Genomic DNA, 22595 nt, shown 5'->3' on the forward strand with positions numbered 1-22595 from the left:
ATCACTTTGGAATTCGTAAATAATGAATTGAGGTGTAAACAAGGCGCCGAAATATTGAGGTTTCTATTTGTCACTTTTTTATAAACATATATCGATTACTTGACCACGTGTATCTAAGTGTTAAAAGTAACCCTGACTAGTGATTAATAAGTGTGGGACTTGTGTATGTCTATCTCTTCTGTAACGTTTACTTCAAACTTAATACATTCACGGCGGGAATGCAATAGCTGGCTTTCAGTCCAACATTAGTACCAAAACTACTCTAACAACACAGAGCAGGTCTTTTTCAATTCCGCTCTCCTGAAAATTGGGAACTGAATTTGGTCACACGTATTCTTCACTGATTCTAGAAATATATCTTCGGCCTCCAGACGGCACAGAAAGAGTATGAAGAGTAGATGAAGGTGAGTGTTTCGCTCTGTCAGTTTTCTTAGGTTAGTTTCTTACAAGGGTCCACAACAGATGATAATTTCATTTTAATTCATGTCAAGTGCTTCACTTTGGGTTATGGTCCGGTTTGGACATTTCTTATCGCCTGACAAATTATCCTTCTTCTATTAAATTCAAGAATCCTGCTAATGAAAGTCAGGACTCATCACCAAACTATTATCAATTCTGAAGAAATTAACTCCAAACAAAATACTCAATTATAATGAGGTTTTCTAAATTACTTCTCATAATTGTCTTTGCGACATACTTCTTTTTTCTTATGTGCAAATTTTTTCTAGGTCATATGTAATTACTTTTCTAATTTCTTTTACCTGGAATTTAACAATCCTGTGTAATTATTTTAGTTACTAATAATTTTTCTGTTGCTTTTGAGTGGCTGTTCAAAACTAAGGGGAACAATTTTCGTTTGGAAGGTTTATTTTTTTTTTTTTTTTTTTTTTTTTTTTTTTTTTTTTTTTTTTTTTTTTTTTTGGCGCATCAACAGCTGAGGTCATTAGCGCCCGGAGCTTTTTCCAGTGCACTGCCGGCCTCCGGACAGTGTTCTCTCGTTACAGACAACACTGTCCATCACCGGACAGTGAGCTGTAAGAAGCTCCTAGGAAGAGAAAATCTAAGGGTCAGCTGCTGGATTCGAACCCGGGACCTCCGCGTGGGAGTCCAGTATGCTAACCACATAGCTAATCCCTTCCCTTGGAAGGTTTATTATTATTTTTTTAATTGATAAATACTATTTCGCAATAACAAGCTTCAAATTGGTTAAAAATTATTAAAATTACAGTGATAAGGCTATGTTTAGAAAACAAATTTGTATTAAACTAAATTAACATAAAATTGAAACAATGAAAGTAGTATTTAGGTTTCTTGGTGGAATTGGAATAGAAGTTTGCTGATTGATGCTGGAGTACAGCTCTCCGCAGTTCGCAAACTAGAACTTGAGATTCCTTCATCATGCGATATGGTTGCTTTTACTGAGCCTAACTTTAGCAAATATTGGCCAGAAGATTGAGAAGATGAAACAGAATATTCGTGGTGTGCCATATTCTCCGCCTGAGTAGCTACTATTGCACCTATTTTATCTTTTAATTCTGTTATGTTTTCATAAGATCACATATAAGATATAAGTGAAAAGATGTTGGTAATGATGTTGAGACCTATTTTGTAACAAATCGACGAATCTTTTGCTTCTCTTTTCTTCAGAGGGCAGAAAATAAATTTAATAAACTTACCATTTTTTTTTTATGAATCTGTCTCATTATAAGTTAGTGGGGTTTAGAGTTTACTCGGACCTAATTTAGTTGCCAATTACTCATTGCACACTACAATCCGTAGTCTTACAATGGCATAAAAGGAAACCACAATGCATTTTTCTCCTGTTCTCCACAGAAGCATCCCAAAAAATCCTGATCTCCCTTTACTGTGGCACTTAAATTCTGATGAATAAAAATATGAACTCTTAAATCACATAGTGGAAGTGAATAACCAAATCATTGATAAGTTTCTATTTCGCGTTCGACAATTCATGAAAGAGTGAATAATAGCAATACCAGTTATACTATTGTAATTATGAGAAATAAACTGAATAAACAATAATGTGAAGTAGTTACTAAAAAATAAGCAAATAAAATTTCAGTACTAAATCATTTGTAGCAAATATCTAATCGCTTAAAAATTAGTCAAATGTGAATATGGTAACAGTTTTTATTGTTTATTTTGCAAACTTGGCGGAATTATAGTGATTTACTTCCATCTTATCGCAAAATCTAAGACTTCAATCTTTTTATGCTGAATCAATTTCTAATAAAAACTAATACCTTTATTTATTAGTTTCGGGAGTATTATTTGATTTCTAAACTCTACTATATTTCTATTAAGAAATAGTTTCTTCCATTGTTGCTGTAAAATATTAGTGCAAAAAAAAAAAGAAGATTAATAACTATAATTTCCTTTAAGTTAGAATGTCTCTGAATGCAAATTTTTATGGCTACTCAAGCTCTGTTCAAATGACTATTTAAGAGAGAAAGAGGGGGGGAGAGAGATTGATGAGAGGAAGGAAATTAAATGAAGATAGCATTGAGAAAAACATCCTGCGGAATGTCCCAAATAGGAAGGAGAAATTAAACCAGAGAGAAAAGGAATTATCGCCTCATCAGTTCTGAACTTTAAGCCCATGTTTCTAAGTGATCAGAAATGAATCAATAGCACATCAATTGAAAAGATGATATTAACTTAATAAATAAATATTATTAGTGGACCCAACCTTGTGCTCATTTGGACAACCTTGGCAGTAAATCATTCTAGCGTTCATAAAATTAGACTGTTCGGAATGTTTTTTTTTAAGTAGGTGCTTAAACACTCGTATAATATTCAATATTATATTGAATTCTCAAGCACCAATCCTTAAAGCACTTAATGAAATCTTTTCCCCTGCACCGAAGATTTATCCAAGTCCACCAGTTATTTCCAGGTACTTTTAAAGTGGAACTTGACTCCTTACCCATGGGCTGTTCTTGAATGCCAAAGAAATCAGACCACCGAAGTGAATGTGCTTAACGTTTTTAAGTGCTTCCTTAGTTAATCATACCCAGTCTTCAGCCTGAATTCTTCTATTTGGAGTTCCGTAGGTATTTTCTTCCAGAAAAAACTCTGCTACATTCTTTTGGGTCGTGCAGAATCGTTTCGTTGTAATGGAAATGAGATAGAAGCCTCATAAGTCATAAGGCGATTCAGATTCAGAGCTCACTTGAACTCACTTCTCTTCCTAGATGCAACCTATAAGATGTTGTCTTTGTACAATAATAATGAATGTAGAATTTACAGGAAATTAAAAATTCCTTTTCCGTTCCAAAAGTAAATTGTTCTGAAGGTACACTCAAAAGGAAAGGTTAATTAAGTGGTCCTCTCAGCAACCCTAAAAATAAAAAAGTTTTTTCATTAAATCTGATTATAACCTTCTATAAGTTATAATGAACTGAGTGGACCTAAATGCTTAGAGCCTATTTCATTAGAAAATTAATAAACGGAATCCGGTGTTAAACTTTTGTGACTGGGACGATAATGAGATTTAAGCAGGATATTATGTTAGTTTGACTTCCTGCTAGTTTTTTTTTTGTCTAATCACAAGCTCTATTAAGAAAAACAAAAAGTGAAAACTTTCATATAAATTCAGAACAATAGAAGGAAAAATGATAACTTTGCCGTGTAATGATTTGAAACGATAAATAAAAATTGTAATTGATTTAGTCAAGGATGATCAGGAACAACAAGTACGAAGGATTTAGGTCGTTCACCACGCTCCTGGCATATTCATTGAATAATGAGCAGATTGACGTCATATTTCCAATACGTCACCAACAATGTGGCTAAGCTTGGCACTGCTTGTGAATTTACTGTATCTGATTATTTCTCAACGATAAATTCAGCACATCTTTCAAAGCTACCACTCTTAACTGAAAATAATAAGTTTTTTTTAAATACCATAAAATAATTCGGTCTCAAGAAATTAAATATTAGAAAGCCATTATAGCCGAGCGGTTAGAGGTGAGGCCCGCAAAACTATATTATGAATTGCGGCACTTGGGTCGATTCACAGGTCTAGGCCCTGCATTTTATTTATGGTTCATAAAAGGAATATTATAGTCAAGAAGAACTTTTGCTTCCACCTCCCTTCATGACACCTTATTGTGGTTGACGTATTGAAAATATTGGCAATAAGAAAGATAAAAAATGGATAAAGTAAAACACAAAGGGCTAAATATTTATTTTCCCAATATTAGCTTTATTTACTTTTGAATCTCTCCACTGGGGCAATAGTTTGGAATATTCTCTCGGTTTTCTATACAGAGTTATGTCGGAGTTATTATCTCCTCAATTTTATTTACACCTACTCCTAGACATAAGAATATTGCAAACCTGCAAAATTTTCGCCGCAAATTTCGCTGAATGCGAAGGAAAAAACACGAAAAAATTAATGCTTGGCCTCCTTTTTATGAATTTATACATTAGATTTATTTATGATTTTTCAATTAAACACCGTATGGCCTTGTATTTTTATTTTTTTTCAAGACTTATCAAGATGATTGAAATTCATTCATGGAACCTAATTTTGAAGAAGGACTACTAGCACCACCACGTCTCTCAGGATCTCTTAATAAGGAACTGTAACCATCTAAATTAAGTAAAATTTCGAAGTTTTGTGGAAAAAGGGGAATTTTTTTATTGAAATGTTAGGATCAAAAAAACTTGAAACCCAAGTAAAACGGGGTACATTAATATAAATCCCAGCAACAATACGTAGCCAGTAATAGTGTGTACATTACAATACCACTGTGCATTAATTAACACAGGGTTACGTCCCCGGAGATTTAGTATTAAGGGCTAATAATACTTAGTAAGTTTTACTAGCAGAAGCAAGAGATAGCGCCACGAGAGGGGCTCATATATTTCTCTTGAAACTTAATTTATGAACAACTTTATTAGCTGAAGTCACAAACTCTCATTTGTAATATATTACAATACGAATTTCTGGCTCAACGCAATCCCAAACGCAATAAAATTAATCCTCCAATTTGCAGTCATTGATACTGGAATTGACAGATATTTATTCCCGACAAAACCTTAGTTATGACAACTCAGATACACATTTCTTAAGCATTGCTGCCTAAGGGCTGACTACACTTAGCTTTATTATTGAGGAATCGTCCGAATTTTGTTTGTATAACAATACTGCAGCTTCCTAAACTGTGATCACAATGTTCTAAACAGCTTTTCATACCTAATTTCATCGAAAACTAAACAATGGATTCATTTCATCACCTTCCTGTGCAAACTATTGAGTCACAATAAGTTTAAGACGATTTAGAAAATCTAAAGCGGAAAATTCATACTCTTATTTCGAATAAAAAAATAAAACCTGACCTAATTATCTTTTCTATTCTATTCTTTTCTATTTCTTATTGACAGATAAGTCAATAAGACAGATTGATAGGTAAGTAAATTCAGCTATCGCGCTTCTGTCTATTCTATATGCTTATCGTTGCTTTTTTAAAAGTAGCATTGAAGTATCATTTTTTTTTTTTTTTTTTTTAATGAGGTTCATTCAGATGGAGAATGAAAATTTTAATGGCATCTATGCTTTTATTCAACTACTAATTTGAGAGAAAAGTGAAAATAGAAATGAAAATTAGAAGATCTGCAACTAATTTTTTAAAGTAAGTTTCTTGGGCAATTTACACGTCATTTCCAATAAAAGGTTGCTTTTAAGTGTCTAGATAAGAGTTGTCCTTAGAAGACATGGATAACCACGACGGCTCAACCTATCCGAATAAAATAATCCCAGTAAGCTTCGAGTTGTTAGAATATCTATGAACTACGAGGTGTGTTCAAAAAGTAACGGGAATTTTTAAATTTCGCGGGTTTGGAGAGTCTGATTGTAAATTTTTTTTTTTTATTATGTTGGTACACATGCCCCTGAAGTACGATAAAATTTTCAGTAATATTCATTGTTTACTTCTTAAGTGGCAGCCGTTAAGGTTAGACGTGTTTTTCGAGCTTGGCGATTTTTGTTTGTTAAAAAAAATGGATCAAAGAATTTGTATTAAATTTTGCGTAAAAATTGAAATAAAGTGTAATAAAGTGTGTGAAATGTTAATAAAGGCATATGGTGAGTCTGCTATGAGTAAAACAAGGATTTACGAGTGGTATAAGCGTTTCCAAGATGGCCGCGAAAACGTTGAAGATGACGAACGACCTGGACGTCCAAGCACATCAACAACCGATGAAAACGTGAAAAAAGTGAAAGAAATGGTTATGAACGATCGCCGAATCACAATCAGAGAAGTCGCTGATGATGTTGCCATATCAATTGGCTCATGCCATGAAATTTTTTCGGATGTTTTGGGTATGAAACGTGTGGCAGCAAAATTTGTTCCAAAATTGTTGAATTTCGAACAAAAACAGCGGAGAATGGAAGTTGCTCAAGAGTCACTCAATGAAGTCGACAACGATGCGGATCTACTGAAACGTGTTATAACAGGTGACGAAACATGGGTTTACGGATATGATGTCGAAACTAAGGCTCAATCGTCCCAGTAGAGGCATTCTGGATCGCCAAGACCGAAAAAGGCTCGACAAGTGCGGTCGAATGTGAAGGTTATGCTTACTGTGTTCTTCGATTTTAATGGCATAGTGCATCATGAATTCTTGCCACAAGGTCAAACAATCAATAAGGAGTACTACCTACAAGTTCAACGCCGTTTGCGTGAAGCAATCCGAAAAAAACGCCCGGATTTGTGGCAAAACAATTCATGGATTTTGCACCACGATAATGCACCTGCTCACACTTCATTGCTTGTTCGTGAATTTTTGGCCAAAAACAAAACTTTAACGATGCCCCAGCCTCCATATTCGCCAGACATGGCTCCATGTGACTTTTTTCTATTTCCAAACATAAAGAGAACATTAAAAGGCCGTCGTTTTACAAGCATAGATGACATTAAAAGCGAATCGCTGAAAGAGCTGAAAGCTATCACAAAGATCGAGTTTCAGAAGTGTTTCGAGGATTGGAAAAAGCGCTGGCACAAGTGTATTGTATGCGAAGGGGACTACTTTGAAGGCGACAATATTAATGTAGATGAATAAATAAATATTTTTTTCAAAAAACGAAAATTCCCGTTACTTTTTGAACACACCTCGTATATACATAGTTGGAAGACAAGGTAGTTAAGAGACGACATAATTAATGCTGTTAAAGTATACCTTTTAGATGTTTTTAGAAATCATAGAAGGGCAAAAAAACATTTTAGGTAATGAAATAAGTTTATAAAATAATTATTGAATGTTTGATGATTTGGGTTAAAATTCAGGAAATGCCACTGACTTTACTGTACCTATTTGCTGGAATATATAACATATAATGTTTTTTAAAAATAAAGTTCAACTTTATTGATTGAATAAAGAAAACTTATATGCCAACCAACTTTATTAATTATTAACTGACAGTATCATAACTAGCAGACTGGTGGAGCACAACCACAATTCTACTCATTATGACCCTCATAAATATAAATTGAACGATATACTTCAAAGTATGAAAAGACAAAAAGCGAACTAGTCACTTGTTCTGTGCATTATTCTGCAGTAACAAATAGCACTAATCGCAATGAACAGGATGAAATTTGTTGAAAATTCACCATGATGAATATTAAGATTTTTATTACCATATTTTTCTTATCAACTAGTTTGGTAATGAGTGAGGCGCGCGGCGGCAGGGAAAATGTCACGATTGCCTCTGCAGCTCAATATCTCTTCAACAGAAATGTGAGTTAAATCAGTGAAGAAGAGAATTACTTTAATTTCAGGTAATGGTGTATTGATTTGGAAGGATACGAAGGGAATTTTTGAAGTCAGTATGTATGAGATTTGAAATGTAAAAGGGAGCATTGACGTAGGATTTTGGATTGTAGGGATTGAATGCGATAGAGGTTTGTGCGTTTGGCAGTCCCGTATAGATCAAGTAAGTCAATATTGGAGCTAATAGGGTACATATAGTCGCCGTTTGTTTTACAAAGTGAGTTTGGATTGTTAGTCTAAAAGTTTCAGATAATAGATACAAGAATACAATTAAATAATTCAAAACTTTCAACACAAAAATAAGACCTTAAATTGTTCCCAAATTCTGACTCTGAACTATTGAGCCTTGAGCTTTTTTTTATTAAGAAAAGGTCGTGTGAGTGTCCACATTAGATTGTTCATATTTGTTCACCAAGAATTCAAAACCTTTCCCAATCCAGTTCACTTCTAAACACGTTTTAATTATAATCTTACTGTATAATGCAACCCTACATTATTGTACAGGTGATTGTAAGAAGGACATGCACGTCTGAATATGGAGTACCCTACTTGGTGCCATTGTTATCTGAAATAGTACAGACTTACATGTCAACCAATGTAGTAGTCTTGCTGTACGATGAGTACTTCTATTTCAGTTCTTCATTCCAGGTAAATAATACAAAAGTAATGATTTATTTTAGTATAAAATGAATCTTTTTATTCAACTAAATTTCCCTCGAATCTGCCAATATATATTTACTTTTCTATTCTGTCTCTCTCTATTTCGTAGTTTCTTTCAGCCGGCTGTAAACAAAAGTTTTGCCTGAATTGTAAACCAGATTTACATATTACATTAGTTTTCACTCTGATACTTTCTACTCTTAAAACTTGAGGCCACTTGATACGCCTATGAGAGAAATAACAATCACACAGGAAATATGATCATGCTAGACCCAAGTGGGGCAGAAGTTTCTAGACCAAATTTTCAGAAAATTTCCAAAGTTGATTCCACAAAATATAAATGAGCCTACCCTGAAGTTGGTAGATGTAAACCAAAATCGCATGTTTCAGTATCCCCTCTGTGTAGGCACTAATAAATATAAAGAATTCTATGGTCACAATGTACGTTGCCAGAATCAGAACAATGTCTTATTTGGTCTTTTCCCGTTTTTTAAATAAATATCTCATTCTATAAATTTGTACAATTCCATTTGATCACTCGGCAAGATTTGAGCCTTTTAAAATCAATTTCACAAAAAAATCAAGTCGTGATAGCTGTTCTACGAAAGAATCGATTTCCAGACTTCCTAAACTGAAGGAATAATAGAGGACGAAGAGATTGTTTGTACTTGACAGTTCTTGATTAACAGTTGTGCTTCTCTTTAAGTATAGAGTGACCTAAATCTTGATAGTCTTAGTTAGGCTATTCAATGGAAACTAAACTCTGGAATGACTCTTTGAAAAGATGATAGTGTGAAATAATAGCAAAAAAAAAGTGAAACGGGTATTCCTTGCCCATTGTCAAATTTTAGTAAAGAAAAGTCTGTGGACAAAGGAAAAAAAAGGCTGCTGCAGATTATTTCTTGTTATGCGCGTGACTTGATAAATCTATATATGCGCTGAATGAGAGGGTTAAATGTATTTAGACTCTTCTTGAAAAAATAAAATAATCCTTGTTTAAACCGCAGTGCTAGTAACAAGAATTGAATTTATGCTGATTATTTTCTATTATTTAATACCTTGAAAGTACAATAAATTAACTATATAACGATTTAATGAATTACCAATTAGTTAATATTGGACAATCTGCTGAAAATGAGTATTTCCTTACGTCATGGTAAATTGGATACGAGTTTAGCAACACCCCGAGCCCCGCCTGGCTTCATGCAGGTCAACAATAATGAACGTTTGGCTTTTATCGTATTTTCAAAGGTTAGTTTTAAAATTTTATTTTGTAGTATAGATTTCAACTTAGAAATGTATAGAAATTAGTCAGTATTTATTTATTTTTTTCAAGAGGGTAATATCATACTTTCCTCTGCTGCAACTTTCTTGGTCATAAATTGTCATATTAATTATTTTCTTCAAAATTTAATAATTCACGTCTTATATCAAAGAAGGAAACTTAAGATTTTATCAGTTCGTTTTTTAAAGCGACATAATACGTTCTTGAATGAGAAACTATCAACAGAGTGTAAGATTAAAGGAATATTAAGGTGATTGTGACACAATCCAACTTCATCCAGGATTTCATTCGAAAATGCAAAACTTATTTTAATTAAAACTTGGTTTAATTCTGTTCACCGTATTTTTTATTTCATCTTTTTATATTCCTTCTCTCACCTTTCTGTCTCTCCCTAAATTCATATTTTTAATTTTACAAATCTTTACAGCATGAACATTTATTTACAGTTTGATTTTGCGTTCCTATAAGCAGAAATTTATTTATTATGGTTTCTACTTGAATTTAAGTTGATTTATTTGTATTTTACCATTTACTGTTTACTATAAGTATTTGTAATTATGATTTATGTTTTTATTACAATACTATGTCCCTATTTTGTAAATACCAACCACAGCTGATAGCCATTTTCCATTAATGTAAAATTATTCTATATTTTTGCTAAAAATAGAATTACAGTATTATTATTACTTGCATCCTGCTAAATAGCTAATTAATAATAATATTAATTTAATTCAGCGCTAATGACCAACTTTTCGATGCGCCGGGGAAAACAAATAATTTAATGATAACGACGGGTTAAAGCTGTACACATCACTACTTGCGACGCTTGTAGCTAGTTCAATTTATAATGTTCTTAGGTGTTTCACACTCGTTTCTTAAAGCTTCTAGCTTAACATTAATTTACTAACTTGCAACACACTCTGCTCTGCAGCCCGGGGAAGTCTTTGGATTCTCTCACAAACCGTCTCTATGTAGCCTCAGTGAAATTATATTCACTTTTAATGTCCTACCAGGATATAGATGTGAGCGGTGAAGCAGTCGTTGGAAATGTTTTAAGCGATACAAAAGTTGTACTGATTTCACAGTCATCAAGCTATCAAGTCAACCAGTATCTATCTAGTAAATCGGCCCGAAGAATTGTCAATCTTCTAGTCATAGTTGATATGACATTGAAAGTGGATCTTTACGCACAGGTGACAGGGTACAATTAAAATTTAATCAGAAAAGCATTCAAATGATGTTACAATTTTTTAGTTTTTATACTTAATTTTAGCGCAAGCGCAATAAAATTGGAGAGTGCGATATTATGCTATACACTCATAAAATGTACGCAGATGCCTTGGGTAACAGCCACCCAATGATCATTACAGCTTGGCGTCGTGACAGTTTTACTCGGACAAATATCACACTGTTTCCAGACAAATTCAAGGGCGGTCTCAACGGGCTGCATTTGATTGTTTCTGCTTCAAATAAACCACCTTTTGTATTCAGAAAGTAAGAATTACTGGTTTGAATTAAACAAAACACTTATTAAAGCAAGAAGGAAGGAGTTTAGTTATTAGATGGTAATTTAGTTATTTTATTTAGCCTCATAACCTTGTAACAATTATGAAACCAAAGTTAGTAAGAAGGTGCCCGGATGTCTCAGAGCCTTCACAACTAACGACAGAGACTGTAAGCCTATTCATCTTTAAAATAGATTTTTATATTTTACAGGCGAGACCAGCAGACAAATGAAGGTTTTGTCATTACAACTTGGGAGGGACTAGAAGTTAGGCTTATAAAACTTCTAGGTAAAATAATGAATTTTACTGTTGAATTTAAAGAGCCATCTTTTGAAGCCAATGATGGGTTAGTTTTATTAAATCTAAATAAAATTTTATTACAAAAATGCGACCATAAATTTATTCTTTTAATTTATTATTCAGGGAAGACACAGCTGATGTAGTATTAAATGAACTTTTAGAAGGTAGGGTACAAGTAGCACTAGGTGGTATGTATATGACATCATCAAGGTATCAACTATTTTCTTTTATCTTCCCTCACATCCAAGATTGTGCTTCATTTATCTCTCTGACGTCAACAGCTCTACCAAAGTACACTGCTTCACAGTTTTTTTTTCTTTTTTTCCCTCTTAAAATAATATGCTAACGTACTGTCCTAAATCTGAGAGTGACCTGCGAAGATCAATTTTATTCTGTGTAATTTAAACCCTAAATTTGTAGTACAAATCACGAATTGAATTGAAATTAATCTATTCAATTTTTTTAATAAAATGATCGTGTTTCATTTAAAATGGTAATATCTTCACTTCATTTATATATGAAATTGAGGAATTGTGCTGAATTAATTGAGTGATTTGAATAAATTTGTGTATTAATTTTTCGTTGCAGGAAGCAAAAACATTTACCCTACTTATTAGTATTTTCCAGAGTATTAATAATTGATGAAGTATAATTTTTCTGTGCTTAAATATCCTACTAGATATCGAGCCATAATGGGACCATTCCTTTGGGATGTTTGGCTGGCGCTCACCATTGTCTACCTTTTGGCAATAGTACCCATTTCATTCTCGGTGTGGCATACTTTTACACCAATTACAAATGATTTCAAGGAATTAGAGAATATGTTCTGGTATGTGTTTGGCACATTCACCAATTGTTTCTCTTTTAGTGGAACCAATTCTTGGTCAAGGGGTGATAAAACAGCGACTCGATTTTTTATTGGTAATTTACTAATACATCTTAGAATTCGGCCATTTTTTTTTTTTTTTTTTTAAATAAATATCTCTGAATATTTGTCTATTTATTTTTAGGAACATATTGGGTATTTACAATTATCATCACCGCTTGCTACACTGGCTCTATAATCGCGTTCATAACGCTACCAGTATTTCCTGAAGTTATTGATACGACAAGGCAATTTGTTGAGGAAAAGTATAAACTTAGCACAATCAGTTAGTGTAAACTAATTTATATTTCCATCTCAGTACGAACTATGCACTATTTTCAGTTTATATTTCATTCACTATTTGTGAGGGCGTAGTTTTCTAATCTTTAAAGTTAGAGGTTGATGAAGGGTTCAATTTTATTATAAATATTTTGAAAGGTTCCTTGATTCATCAGTTCAACTTAAGAAATACAAAAATGTACTCAAAAACTTCTTTGTAAGGTCGAGGACAGCGAAAGCTTGTCACAAACTTGATTGTATCCTGTCTAATACTAAGGAACTCTCTATTTGTCACTTTGATGCAGCAGGGATTAGTTTTTAGAATTATTTTCAACAAATAAGTTTCTATTTAATCTAGGATAGTAGTTTGGAACGATGTAGGGAATCTTTTGGTTTGGTTAATCTTTGGGAATCCAGAAATGTCAGCTAACGTAAAATCTTACAAAGTGGCAAAGATTTGACTTTATGGCAAGCGATGTAAAAATTCATTAAATTATCCTCTGACGGCTAAGGCACACCTCCTTTACCGGTATCTGGCTTAAGGTCTAAACCCGTACCAGGATGTGCTCATGATGATTGGTTGGATTAAGCCTCTTCAAAAGTTCAGATGGACTCAGAAAAACTATTCACAGAATGCCTCACAATACTTCATTGTTGACAGAAACATGGATAACAGAAACGATCTCTTGTATCCAGCCTGATTACGCAACAGTAGCTATTTTGCGTTTGAGGGACCTCTGCCACTTGGAGTGGAGACCAGAGGAGATTTTATGGGAAACTCATTATGGTCCAAGGACCTTAAGAGATACGATTCTTTTACTGATAAAGAATTGGTATAACAAGCTTCTTTTGGCTGATGAACTTGGGAACTGGACGTGCCTCATGTCCTAATCCAATAAACTCTCGGTAACCAGGAGCGAGCGTTGACTTTTTTTCCATTGTTTTAAAGGTATAGCAGGTATTAAATTTTTCTTTAGTTAAAAAAAATATATATTTTAGGCATGAATAATTAGTATTTACATTTTTAATTACCAATAAAGTTCTGTTTTTGTGTTTTTTCTTTTAGGAAATGGAATTTGGCATTCTTTGGTGAATGAAAGTTCTGATCCCGTAGCTTTGCAACTTTTACCAGACATAGATTTAGTATCAGATTACATTGAGGGTTTGAGGAATGTCTCAGAAAGTGTTAAACGTCACCGTAAGTCAGTATTTCTCGGCTCTAAACACCTCCTGGAGTACGTCGTCAGAACTAACTATACACCTGAGTAAGTTCTATGAAAGATATTTCAGATCGGTGTGATATTCAAAAATTCCATTTCAGAGCACTCCCACGCTGTAGTCACAACATTTACCTGGAATTCTATTTCAATAAAATGTTCATTCAACATTCTTAATTGTAGGTTCGATATAGGTAGTGCCATAGAATAACAGCTTTATTTAAACATACTAAATGATTGCTTTTTTACAGCAATGACTTTAAAAGCCGGCTTCCAGGAGTTGAGCTTATAATATATATAATGATTTGAGGATTACAGTAGTATGTACAGTTCAGTAGTATTACAGTAAAGTATTATACAATACAGTAGTATGAACTCGTTTAATTAAGAATGGTAGGAAGTCAGATATATATTTTGATTAATTTATCCTCAGCTAGTTACAATTTAACATCCAACTAATTTGCTGTAAATTCTTTGATTATTAACTTCGAAAAACCTCAAGGGCAAACACTGGGAACAACACTTTGCATGCCTCGCCTCTAATGATTTGCTTACGATGAAGAACTACTTTAACGTCAGAATAGTCGTACATTGAACGTTAAGTTCTCCATCGCAAACGAAGCCCAAACGTTTGGCTGTTTAGGCGTCAAAAACAAAACAAAAAATAAAATAAAATAAAATGAATATTAACAATTTGAAAACATTTAGAAGTTAGTCAACGATTTCAGCGAGTGGAAGTAGACTACATCATTACTTCAGAGATCTTGTCTCAACGGATTTCCTAGTATAACAATCCTATTCTCACCAAGGCGTAGTTGGGCTTCAACTTAAGATTAGCTTCCACACAGTCAATCTGCAAGTACAAGAATTTTAATAATAAACTAGGCACTGAGAAGCTTGGATATGGAAAGATTGGGGCCCTTCTCCATAAAAGAAATCTATAAATTTAAGAAAGAAAGAGATAAGCTTAGTGATTAGTGTTCCGGATTAAAGAATATTCCGTGCTCAAATATATGTACTTTGCTATCCTCATACTTTTCTCTACCTAGGATACATTCCTCTTACAGTGAATGTCCTGCTGTAAATAAAGTCCTTGTCAGTATCGAAAGAATATTGTTTGGATGCGGGCTGAGAACTAAGAAGGCTTCGAGCGTCATTGACCTAGGCGCAATGGCTCCTTAATCAAAATTAATAATACGAAATGAGCGCATTTTTTATTATCAATTTAGAAAATAATTGTTATAATTACAAACCTTTTAGCTGAGTGAATCTAATTAAAATCTTAACAGTCTAGCTGGCATTATCAATTCAACTAGAAGAACCTTAATAGATTGTTTCAGCGAGAAGACATAAATGCAGAAAGTATTGCCGAGAGAAGTCAGGTTCCTTTCTGATGGCAACTACCTGACGGGGGGATGGCTTGACATCAGCTGCTAAACTTATTAGTGCCCCTCATCTTTTCCGCTTTTCAGGGAGAGACTTGCCATTATGTCCCTCCCCTGGGGCAGTCTGAGATAGAAGGAGAGAAGGTACCTTCTCCTTTACCACACGTTCATTCTATAGAGAATCCTCTATAATGAAATTATACAAATCTCATTTTAGGTAGCTGGAGACCAAGAGTATGGTATTTTATGAATTTCACCAATTTAGCTAAAATTAAACACTATGAAACTATGAAACTCTGTATAAGGTAAAATACTTTAGCAGAGATATTCCTTTAAACAGATCTTCTGCTAAATATTGCGTCTTCTGCTTATACAATTTTATACTCCATGTTAGCTACAATTCTGCTGCCTTAGAATACATTTATCTTAATTTTGATGCCATAAGCTGTAAGATTTTCTAAAAATATATTTTATTTATTGATATTTTCTTCACAGAGATACAAGCAAGCGTCTGTTATTCCATATCAGCAAAGAATGTTTTGTTCCTTTGATGGTAAGTCTTGCATTTCCTCCTGGATCGTATTTCATAGAACACATGAATGTCGCTTTAGAGAATTTAATTCAAGCTGGCTTTTTGGCGAAAATTATCAGAGAAGTAGACTGGATCATTTATAGATCATCTACTGGGAACTTGTTGCAGGTATTTTGTTACTTTTGTAATCCTAATTTATATTAAGATAACAATCGGCCAGAAATCAACTCACCCAACTTTCTCTTCTAGCACGCGAATCCAGCTGCTGACCCTTAGATTTTCTCTTCCTAGGAGCTTCTTACAGCTCACTGTCCGGTGATGGACAGTGTTGTCTGTAACGAGAGAACCCTGTCCGGAGGCCGGCAGTGCACTGAAAAAAGCTCCGGGCGTCAATAACCTTAGATGTTGACGCGTCTTAAATTATTTTTTAAAAAAATAATAATATTAATAAATAAAAAATAAATTCTATAAATGCCAAGTTGTTGGCATTCTTTTCACTAATATCTATTTTATCTGCGTTATATAAATTACTTTTTTAAAGAAGGATAGCTCTTATTTTGACAGAAAATTAGGTAATTTTATCTATTAAAAAGTAAAAGAAAAAAAATCGTTAAATTGTGATTTTTTAGATAGAACACTTTTTTGTGATTTTTAGCGATTAACACATACTTAACTGTCTTATAAGAGATTTTTAACAAAATTCAATCAGTTCTATTTTAGAGTTCCAGTGAAGCTTTTATTAAATAACCCAAATCATTGACAGCACTAAAATAAAATAAGAAAACTAAGCTGAGTCTACTTTTTACTAAAGTATACATCCTTTTAAGTTAACTTAGTGTAAATATTTATCATTGGTTACTAGTTGAGCGTACCAGTAAATCTTCAAAAGAAATTTGGCGCTGTTGACCTGAATAAATATTCGCACCAGACTGGGTCAATAGATGCTACTCCAGTGTTTCAGTGGAAATCTTGAAATGATATTTTCAAATAATCCAATGAAAATTATAAACTGTCTCATGTTTGTAGGAAAGATCAACTGGCTTGAGAACTCCACCGGAAGACAGAGAATTAACATTGGATGATACCCAGGGAATGTTTCTTTTACTTGGTGCCGGATTTGCCATAGCTGTGGCCGCTTTAACTGGAGAGATAGTCGCCTGCGTCTGGAAAGAAACCAGAGCTCCACCCGAGTTTGGCAAACCAACGCTAGGAGAAAGAATTTTGGAGAGGATATACAAGTGGGCATATAAATGCAAAGGGTAATGAAAGTTGACTTTGTTTTTATTATTACTTCAAAAAAGGCATCCAAAAGCAAAGAACCTTCCTAACTTGATCTTCATCCTCACTTTAACTTCTCTGAGAGAGGATTGGACTGAAACTCTTTTAAAGGCCTTCCTTTTTAGAAATGCGCCAGTCAGTCTACACTATCATTATGGCGTCTTTAAACTTCAGTTCTTTAAAACGTTCTCTTACAGATTATTTCTGCTCAATAAGTTGAACGTAGTGTTTGAGTTAATATGACGACATTGCCAATGGTAAACCCATCATAATGTAATAATTAGAATAAAATTATTTAGTCGTTATCGGCAGTTGTGGGCAGTAGTCCGAATTTTCGGAGCAGTAAACTGCGCCATCACACTTCGCGCGTGGGCAACCTATGTCCACCAAAGTCTAATTAAACGAATAGGAATGTGAGAGATGCTCTAACTAAAGGGTGCCACATTTAACCTTTGGAAAGTGATGAAGGTACACTTTCTGATCTAATTTAATCTTTAATCCATTTTTTTGATACATCAATTTTGGAGAGTAGACATTGGTTCATTTGGTCCACTCTGCATAATCGTTCACTCTCAACTTGATCCTGACCTACGATGGCCGATCATTCTCTCCATTAGAGTGTTATGGGCGTTCTAAATTGATGTCCGGGTATTCTAATCGCTATCTTATTGGCGAAGATGCCACAGTTTGTACGTATATCCGAACTACCTAACATTAGTTTAAAGTTCTCTAATTTTAACTAATCTCTCCTTGAACAGTATTACTCATGTATTCAATAATAAGATAAGATGAAAATCAATACAGTTATCTGCTGTCGGATTGCCTCCCCTAATCGGAAAATTCATCCTGTCAACAACAATAGGAACTTGATCACACACATTCTGTTCCATTATCTATAACTTGGCTTTCCAGTTCAGGTGCAAAATATGTAGGTCAATTTCTAATTAGATGTCAAGAACTTCTGTAACTAATAATTAATTTATTCATTACAAGAGTTTTTAATTATATTTCAAACTTTTTGAATTTATTCCTAAATATTCTTTATGGATTTTCTATCAGTTTGCTTGCTTGCCTAATGAATTCATTGAATCAGCCAATAAGATCTTATTTCGCGTTTATGTATTAAACTTTCGTTAGATAGCGAAAAGAAATATATATAAATAAAATTGATAATTGCATATTCAGAGGCAACTTAGAAAATAGTAGAACCTAATACAAAAATTGTATATGCAGATGTTTTTAATAATCCAGTTTGTTTAATCAGATGTCTACTATCACCAATAGAAGTTCAAGAAAGGCTCAGTCGACTTTTTCTTGACAGAAGAGAATCGACAGAGAACAGAAACTTATCAGAACTATTTGGCAGTGAAGTGGATAGAGAGATGAATAATGATCGTATTTATAATAATCGTATCGAAATTATGTCTACAATTCATTTACAAGCACCTAGAACTGAACAACCAATTAGGCTTCGAAGTTTTTAATATAAGTGATATATGTATTATTAGTTGATATAAATTATATCTACATATGGTCTATTGCTATTAAGATTTAAAGTAGACGCTTTTATTTATCAATTTTAGAAAGCTAAATATAATTTAATTGGATCAAGAGTTTCCTTCTGGTGGCTGTAAATTTTGCTTGACAAGAAATAAAAACATCTGTCAAAGAATAAATCGATTTTAATTATGATTAATTATTTAAAACAGATTTGAACAAACTAACTTAAAATGTGGATGCAGCGAGGCATTCCAATATCTACCTCCTTAAATCATACCAGGTGTTCCAAAACTCAGAAATGTGTGAGAGAAACATATTCATTTTTTTGGCAGTTATCTCCTCAGAGACTGTTTCACCATTAAAATTTCCACAACCCTCCCACTACACCACTGACTAATAATATGGATTGACTTAGAGAATGCCTCAGTAAAATTTTTGCCCATTTCGGGTGTTACAGAACCGTCCAAATGAACAAGGAAGAATTTGTTTTCTGGATGACTTGTCAGGTTTTCCTGTCTTGAGTAATCTTGTGGTATTTTTGACTCTGAAAAGATTTTAGGGGATGGTAGGGCGCAAGTATTGGGTGTCGACTGTTGAGAAAAATGCCTGTTGTTGAGAAGTTGTTAATATTTTAGCTCGAGTTATCGCACGATTGTCTATTTAAGAAATGTCATTATTAAGAACCCTAACACTGAATATGCAATCTTTGTTGGATCATTTTATTAAAAATAACTAGTTTCAGCATTTCAATGTGAAAGCATTATTTCCAATGTACATCTACGCTTCCTTTTTTATGCTTTGAGCTAAATAAAATTGTGCTCAAGTCTTGATTTTAAAATTAAATGAATAGAAAACCAAGAAATATTAATTAAGCAGTTACTTCCTTTTCCCGCTCATTAGCAGCTTCTAAAGACTTGTGTATCTTTTATTTTGGTTAAAAACTTTATTCAGAAGTATTTGTTCACAAAAGCCATTGACTGTTGTTCTAATAAAAGTTTTCCTTAAAACCAGATGAATATTAATTTCCCTCATTAAGTAGTAGATTTTACTCTGTAGCTCAATCCATGGTTACCAAATAAGACCCATCCATCTATCCTTTCATTCAACACTTCAATTTGATTAAAGCACAGCTTTGGACCATAGTTCAAATAATCCTAATCTTAGGCTAGCAATTAAAATTATATACCGCCCACTTGCCCAGGTTTGAATACTTTATAAAATATTATTTCTAATGTAATTTATGCAGAAAAACTTCAGTTAAAAGTTTTATTTACGTTGTTGGAATATTTTATTTAATTTTAAAATTATCATTATTAAATACTGAATACAAAAGCAACATTAGTGCTGCCACCCTCTATATAATATTCTCTCCTAACAAAGAGATTCCTTTTTATACATTACATTTCTGTGTACTACCTATATCTCATTAACTATTATCACTAGAACGTTGCTATTTACATCATTCGTAGAGCTAGGTTTTCTCTACAATTTGGTAAAAAATCCGTCGAATTCAGAAAAATGGGAAGAGAGATATAGAGGTTTTGATTTTGATCGACTTTAAAAACACCCAAAATTAAACTACTTATATCTCATTAACTATTATCACTGGAACGTTGCTATTTACATCAGTTGTAGAGCTATGTTTTCTCTACCATTCCGTAAAGAATTCATTGAATTCTGAAAAATAGGAAGAGAGATACAGAGGTTTGAAATTAGAACTACTTGCAAAACCTGCAAAATTAAACTACCTATATCTCATTAACTATTTTCACTAGAACGTTGCTATTTATATCAGTCGAGGAGCTAGGTTTTCTCTACAATTTGGTAAAAAATCTATTGAATTCTGAAAAATGGGAAGAGAGATATAGAGGTTTTGATTTTGATCCACTTTAAAAACACCCAAAATTAAACTACCTATCTCTCATTAACTATTATTGTTAGAACGTTGCTATTTATATCAGTTGTAGAGCTATGTTTTCTTTACCATTTGGTAAAGAATTCATTGAATTCTGAAAAATAGAAAGAGAGATACAGAGGTTTGAAATGAGAACTACTTGCAAAACCTGCAAAATTAAACTACCTATATCTCATTAACTATTATCACTAGAACGTTGCTATTTAAATCAGTCGTAGAGCTAGGTTTTCTTTACAATTTGGTAAAAAATTCATTGATATAGAGGTTTTGATTTTGATCGACTTTAAAAACGAGACTTTTAAAATGCAATTTTTCGTGTACCTTACTACCGAACAGTTTTAATAATAGAGATAAAAGAAAATGAAAATTGGTTGCAGACAACTCCTCAAGTGATCATTTAGTAGTCAATATAACTTTTGATAAGTCTTGTCATCAACATATCCTAGAAGTTTATATTGAAAAGTTTACTGATTGAAAATCAGTTTTCTTAAGTTTACAAAATGTATTTTATAAAATAGCTGCCAGAACCTTGATAAATTAAAAGAGATCAGATTTTAATTTTACCAATAAATAAGTTTGAAAATCTTCTCCATATTTGGCGTTTTACATTATAAGATTTCTTAAAGCATAAATAATTTTACTGAATTTATTAAACACTCAAGTTCAAGTTCGATGCTTTTAAAAAACTTTTTCTGACAAACTTTTGAATGTATTTTTGTCATTTCTAATAAATAATGGCAGTTTTAATGCATTTGATACTTTATGTAGCTTCTTGTTAATTTTAATTAAATTATTGAAATATTTCTTAAAGAGACAACCAAAAATGCAAACCCCCAAAATGATATTTTTATGTGATCTTTCTTTACAATTTACTTCGGGAACAATCGCACTGTAATACATTTGTGGATATTTTGAATTTTTCCAATGATAATGTAATATTTTAACGCGTCAAATGTTCGTAATTGTATTTTTACACGTTTTTTAGTACTTTCTCTTTATATTCAATTAACAAAATTTATAATTATGTTTTTGTGTCAAGAAGCAAGAGTTGTGAAAGTGTGAACTCAAAAACTAAAAATACTGCAATGACTAAAAATCCCAGTAAGTTCAAACCCTGGTACTCCGATTTGTTACTCTTGTAATATCTAATAAAAAGTTTTCGGCCAAAACTGCTTTTTTGATTAAGGTTCTTTGTTTTAAAATAGTTCAAATGAATTCAATTTTAAGTTGTTTATCCACCTTAATACCTACTATTATTTTATGTTAATTATTCCGGAGGAAATATATTTTTTAGAGTTCTTCGTGGAACTGCCACATTATTCTGTTGTCTAAAAACCCAGGTGATAGCTAGATGAGCTCGTTGGTATTAATATCATTGTTAGAATTCCAAATTTGATGAAAATCGGTTAAAGCATTGAATAGCGGTTTCTCCAAGACCACATTGCACACCTCAAGAAAGTGAGGAGTAGTGGCATCAAGAGTGAGACATTCAGCTAAAATATACACAGCTATCTAATCTATTTGTATAGTAGAGTTTAGAGATGTATTGTATTGTGTACTTTAAGTAGTTATAAATTCTTATTTATATGGCTTAACGAAAAATAATTTTTTTTTAATAGTCGTAAGCATTTGACTGAATGAATGCAAGCCACGAGTTAACGATTTCCTTTATTTAAAAATTTTATGATTCGTTATTGATATAAGTACTCTTAGTATATCAAAAAAATTCTTAGAAAATTATAAACAGGCCAATTTGCAGATAATTTGCAATTTCAAACTGAAAATAATTAAATAAATTGGTAACAGGTAAAACACAAGTATAATTCAAACGTTTGTTAATAAATTATGACAGCAATGTTCAGACAAATTTTTAATAATGGAAATAATTATGAGTTCAGCATTAGGTTAAAGCTTGTAAAGTTGATCTCACTAATAAATAAAAACATAAAACAATATCAACAAAAACAAAAAGGGCGTTCACCTTTGTAGGCCTACTTCTGCAGACCGCCACCAGACGGCGGAAAAATTGGTCTGAATGCTTAAATGGCATCATAACATAACCTTCTGTTTACGATAG

General features: G+C 32.9%; 1 protein-coding gene across 3 annotated transcripts; it reads left to right on the forward strand.

Annotated features, from left to right (window-relative positions):
* The first annotated feature begins 10 nt into the window (after positions 1–10).
* Positions 11–21674, forward strand: LOC141454532 (ionotropic receptor 21a-like). 3 transcript variants are annotated; one of them, XM_074128875.1, is made up of 13 exons: positions 11–404; positions 8302–8445; positions 9568–9708; positions 10756–10935; positions 11016–11236; positions 11459–11593; positions 11671–11838; positions 12227–12468; positions 12558–12698; positions 13758–13956; positions 15789–15993; positions 16852–17084; positions 18368–21674. In XM_074128875.1, exons 1-13 carry the CDS (start codon positions 399–401, stop codon positions 18585–18587), a joined length of 2235 nt encoding a protein of 744 aa, XP_073984976.1. In that variant the 5' UTR covers positions 11–398; the 3' UTR covers positions 18588–21674. The 3 variants fall into 3 exon arrangements, with proteins under 3 accessions (XP_073984976.1, XP_073984986.1, XP_073984972.1); XM_074128871.1 differs by lacking the exon at positions 11–404 and adding an exon at positions 7286–7764; XM_074128885.1 differs by lacking the exons at positions 11–404; positions 9568–9708 and adding an exon at positions 7282–7764.
* Positions 21675–22595: the final 921 nt, after the last annotated feature.

The sequence above is a fragment of the Rhodnius prolixus genome, unplaced genomic scaffold (genome assembly GCF_049639745.1).
Source record: "Rhodnius prolixus isolate KJV_2025 unplaced genomic scaffold, Rpr scaffold_1, whole genome shotgun sequence".
In the NCBI taxonomy this organism is placed as follows: Eukaryota; Metazoa; Arthropoda; class Insecta; order Hemiptera; family Reduviidae; genus Rhodnius; species Rhodnius prolixus.